This window comes from Equus quagga, chromosome 16, assembly GCF_021613505.1.
Source record: "Equus quagga isolate Etosha38 chromosome 16, UCLA_HA_Equagga_1.0, whole genome shotgun sequence".
In the NCBI taxonomy this organism is placed as follows: domain Eukaryota; kingdom Metazoa; phylum Chordata; class Mammalia; order Perissodactyla; family Equidae; genus Equus; species Equus quagga.
The window spans coordinates 33,469,831-33,475,309 of NC_060282.1; the positions used below are offsets into that span (position 1 = coordinate 33,469,831).

General features: G+C 46.6%; 1 protein-coding gene across 2 annotated transcripts in view; it reads right to left on the bottom strand.

The window, feature by feature from the left end:
* ZFPM2 (zinc finger protein, FOG family member 2) overlaps window positions 1-4,902 on the bottom strand; it is a 437,784-nt gene extending 432,882 nt beyond the window's left edge. For both annotated transcript variants that reach the window (XM_046641568.1, XM_046641567.1), the window contains exon 1: window positions 4,307-4,902. In XM_046641568.1, the coding sequence (XP_046497524.1) occupies window positions 4,307-4,346 (40 nt within the window). In that variant the 5' untranslated portion in view covers window positions 4,347-4,902. The remainder of the gene's footprint in view (window positions 1-4,306) is intronic.
* Window positions 4,903-5,479: the final 577 nt, after the last annotated feature.

The following is a 5,479-nucleotide window of genomic DNA, read 5'->3' on the forward strand; positions in this document are numbered from 1 at the left end:
CTTCAAAGCAAAAACCTGGGTTAATATTTGGCAGGTGAAAAGCAAGACATCCAACTGAGTCTGAGAGAGATCAATGTATTTCTCATGTGCACACAGCATTCCCAAACCCCTTTTTAAAAATATAATATTAATGATAATATAGTAGATAATTGACCCAAAAATTATGAATTGAATGTTAATACAAGAAACACTAAAAAAAAACCCACCCTACACTAGAACAATGAAAAACCACCACAATCACTTCTTCCTATAACATAACTTTAAGGTTCCAAAGATGATCCAGTTAGAGATTTTCACACTGGCAAATATAAAATAAATTTAATATACAACATTCTCATTTTAAAACAATAATCATTTTATAAATAAAACATTTAACATTACGTTCTCTTTTTTAAAAAGAGCATAAAACGTTAAGATGGCACGGTGCAAGTTAGGGACTTATACGGCCTGAAATTATTAGATCATCTCAAATAACAAAAACGTAATTTATTCAATATGAACGGTTTCCAACTTCTACAAAAACTCCTCTACAGAACTGCTAACAAGATTCTTCCTAACATGGAACATTTTACTTTCAAAGTGCATATTAATTCTCACTATCTACTTCACTTTTCAAAAAAAAAATTCTGTCTCTTAATTCACCCTTTCTTTTTCCTTCGCCACAAATTATTTGGCACATGATGCACACTAACATTTACATTCTACATGTCTGAAAACATCACCCCATCTAAAAGTTTTATGAAAACTGTACTTTAATGGTATAAAGAAGAGTGCCTTTTCCTAATCTTACATGAAAATAATATATTTGACTTTCTTTCCTCCCTTTTCAACCTCTACATTAACTACTAGGTACATCTGCAGAAAAAAAAATTTTTTCCTGAACCCATAGCCAGTACACGTCAGTATGACTGAAGTTGGGGACATAGAGGACAGTAAACGCATTACTAGAGACAACAGCTTGAAGAAGAAAATAACAGGAAAACTGCACACACAACACATTTGCTAATCATAAAGAGATGCATTGGTAAAAGAAAAAAATCATCATTTCTGTCATAAATTTTGCAGTGCAGCCCCAGAATGGAGAACAATCTGGGCAATTTATTGGCATATTGGCAGGAGGTGATAAGGCTAAAAACAACAACAGCGAGCAGCTGTGCGAGGAGATGGGCCGATAGCATGATATGGCTCCCACACCAAACACCTCCCGTCCTATCAGGGCTTTTTATCAAACCAGGATTACAATAATAGCTGAGGAGAGAACGCTTCGGAGGGGAGGGCAGAAAATATAGTCTTGGAATAGGAAAAAAAATCTGAATTTTGGGACAAAACATGGGGGCAAAATACATAATTTATCACTGTATTATCAGGAAATCCAGGCAGTCTAATCAAGGAGCACTGAGTGACTATTTTTTGCCTTATCATCCAAAGTGGTGGAAACGGAGAAGGAATTATCAGGCTTCTGCAGATTGCTGGGCTGGAATTTTAATGGTAATAATCGGGTTTCTGATGGTATATCTTCTCCGCTTATCTTTCCCATTATCTCCTCTTATCTGTCCAGTCATCATAGCAAATTAATGGTGCTCTTTCAGCGTCGCCTTTTTATCGCTGCCCGGAGAGCACCCAAGGGGAAAGAATAAGCAAAATATTAAAATACTGCATAAATCACAATTTTAGATAGCAGGGAACTGTACGCAGTAAAAGAAAAAAAAAACCTGTGCCCAACAACCTTTTTGTCCTTTAAATTGACTGTCTTCAGAGTTTCTGGTATAAGCTGACTTTTGCTTGTCATAGTTGCTCTAAATTGGGTATGTTTTATCACCAGTGCCAAAGCTTTATTTTTAAATTCTGGATGCTTCCAAGTTTTAAATGCTGTTTCATTAGTGGCATGAAATGCTATTGTTTCAAAAAGCATCTTTCTGATATTTTCCAAACTTATATTTGATGGAGAATATCAAAAGCAACAGTGTTATTTGTAATAAAAATAAAATGCTGCACTTCCTATAAACTACTCAAATTGGAAGAAGAGACCCATCATAGTAATGACTTTGAGTGTCAAGACAAACTTCTCCATCTGCAAAACGGCCTCTTATGCTAGGACAGGCAAAAGGAAACAAATGTGGATAGGCTGCAAGCGAAATGACTTTAGTCAAACTACATTCAAGTACTCTAACTGCCCCCCCAAAACAGCTATTCGATAGCACTGTTCTAATATAACAATTCAAAGACCTTTAATTTTTCATTTTCCTTAACAGGGCAAGGGGAGAAGGGTGTCCATATTAGCATAGATTATCACTGTGACCCCAAATTGAATCCAGTAAAAGTCTAAAATGCATGTATATTAATAACACACATGCATCCATCTATCGCAGGCAGTGATGACTGTGAACAAACATGTAAATATAATATTTGTTCACTTTCAAATGAGAGAAATTTCAAGCATTTTTGATAGTTAATAAATCACAGCATTCAAATAAGCCACTAAAATGTTTTATGACCTATAACACAAGTGTAGCATCAGCAATTAGTTCCAACGCTTTAATCTTCAATTATACGAGGTGGACATAGAAGGATAGAAAAAAAAATTTAATGTAGCTAATTGAGAAGATAACAAAGTATTCCCAAGTAGAATCAGATGGTCTTTGTGCCATACAATCAATTATTATTAATTATTTATTAACAATCTAGACAACCATGAACTAAAATGCACTTGCATTTAATAATGTTTATAATCATTTCTTATAATAAGCACAACTTTGTACTACAAAATGCAACATTTTAACAGAGGGACCCAATCAATTTAGTACTAAAAAGTAAAGGCAATTAGTTGAAACCATGAATAATCACTCTGAAAAAGTTAGTCTGCAAGAACGGTATCCCTACTTGATTAAAACTGCTTTGAGCCAAAAGTTAGGTCCAGCCCTTGCTTTAACCCAAGTTGCACAGAATAAGAACCGAAGTATAAGAGAAGAAATCCACTAAATAAAAACTAGAGAGTCATGTCTGAGAGGCAAGGATTGTATATGTGTATAAAGATCTAAATACTTAACTAGAGCAAACTGCTTATAACCTGGACCCCATTTCACGCCAGATAAGTTGATTGATAAGATTTATTTTTAAACTGTACCAAATAAAATTTTCAACATTGAGAGGCAGGGTGAGTGTGGCTAATAACCAAGGGGGAGGGAGTACTGTTAAAGCCTTACGCTAAAATTACACGATAATCAGTTTTTAACTAGTTGCCAGACTTCAAACAACACGAAGAAATGGACGCATCACAAGCCTGGCAAAAAATAAACTAAGAAGGCGGTTTCTCCTTTTCGGCCAAAGCGTTGAAGACGTGTCGCAGGGCGACAAAACACCATTGGAGGAATTTTCCCCAAGACAAGAAAAGTTGACCGAGTTGAGCTCTGCGAGCGTGTGTGTTTCCTGTGTGTTTCGGACAGGTGCCTCCCGCCCGCTGTGTTCTCTAAGCACCACCCAGGCCCTCAGGGGCTCAGGGCTTGGGGCACGCTCTCCCCCGCGCACCCGCCGCCTTGAACTCACAGCTTCCGCGCCGGGAAGTGACGGGCGGCCCCTCCCAGCGAGGCCGCCGCGCGCCTCCAGGGCCAGAGGTAGACCGACTGCCCCTCGGCGGAGCGTCACGGCGATGCGAACGGGACGGGTCCGGAGCCCCCGGCGCGACCAGCCCGCCGCAAGCCCCCGGCGTGCAGGGCGGAGGCGCACTGACCCCGCTGCAAAGGCGCGAACTTTTACACCTACTTTTTGTTTCGCTTCGGCTCTGGCGTGGCTCTTGGCACCGCCCAGGATCGGGACCCAGACACGGATTTTCCACTGCCTGGGGACGTTGCCTTCCTCGCCCCGAGGTCTCCACCAGCTTTTCAGAGAACTAAGTTCTCACCCTCGTTGCTAAAAGTGGTCCCCAAGAGCAGCACCACGTCAATCGCAACAACAACAACGACAACAACCACAATAATAAAAATCTCCTCAATGAGTGGGGCTGCCCAGTCGGCTAGACGATAAAGCAGCGCTGGCTAACTGCGTCCGGGGGTCGGAATTAAAAAGAAACCCGGGAGCGCGAAAGCTGAGCCGAGCAAAAGTGAGCTGTTCGGCGCAGCCTCTTTCTTGCCCGGCGCTTGGCTGTCTGTCTGTCTGTGACTGACTAGTTGTCCCTCCAGGTGCTCAGGCAAAGTTTGACAAATCCGGGGCACCGGGAGCGGATTTCCCCGAGTCTCCCTCCCTTTCCCGGCCCGCGCGCCCCCCTCCCCAGAAATAATCCACCCACTCCCGGCCTCGCGTGCAAACTTACGTTTGATCTGCCGGGGTTTGCTCTGCTTTCGCCGGGACATCTCGGCAGCGGCCGCTGCCACCGGAGCTCCCGCGGTGACCGCGGTCGGGGCTGCCGCTCCCTCGGCTCCCGCCGCTCGCGCCGCCGCCGCCGCTGGCCAGGCTCGGGCCGCCGCCGGCCGGACTCCAGGTGCCCCGGGCGCGCGGTATCCGGGCGCTGGGCTCCTCCGGGAGCCGCGGATCCACGTTTGGAGATGAGCAGGCAAATGAGAGGAGAGAGGGGGGCAGAGAGAGAGTGACAGGGGGGAGGGGAGGGGGGAGTGGGAGAGCGATTGAGGGGGCAGAAAACGGGAATTTACAAACGAATGGACAGGGAGAGAGAAAAGGGGAAGGGGGGGACGCGAAAAGAAAGAAGGAAAAGAGAAGAAGGGAGGGAAGGGAAAGCGAGCAGAGGGGAGAGGGGGAGAGAGGGGGCGGAAGGCGCGGGAGGAGGAGCGCGCTCGCTCTCCCCTCTCCCCGGCTTGCGGGGCAGATACTCGAGCGCCGCCGCAGCCGCCGCCGCCGCCGCCGCCGCCGCCGCCGCGCTCCGGGCCGCGCAGCTCTGGCTCTGCCGCGGGAGGTGGCGAGGCGCGGGAGGGAGGGGCGCGCCGGGGCCGTGGGGAGGGGAGACTATTCCATCAGCGAAAGGAGGATTGGCTGCATCCAAAGCCAGTCCGGATGCAAACTAGGGCCCCGGCCTCGGTCGGGTGGGGTGCAGGGGAGCGCAGTGGGGGATTGGGGGGGTAGGAGGTGCGGGGAGGGCTTGGGGGGGGGCCACCTTCTGCAGTTGTCACCGCGTCAACTCTTGGCAGCTGTCAGAGCACCCCTCCCCCTCTTCCAGGCAACTTCTTCCAACAGCCCCCTCTGATGGACCCCAACTCTCCTCTCTCACGCCTCGCCCATACAGCGAGGCACAAAGAAATCTCAGTCTCTCCATAAACTTTGCGCTTCCAGTTATGCCGCCCCCTCCCCTAGCCTACACCCCCACCCTGCCAGCTTCTTGGCAGGAAGGTTAGGCCACTGGCAAAATCCTCAGCGAGAGCCAGCTGATCACAAATGCCAACTGTGTGTCTTGGGGCCAGTTAAGTCCTCTCATCTGCCCCAGCTCTCAGGAGACCATTTCATTGCTCTCAAGGTTCCCAGGAGACCGCTGCGG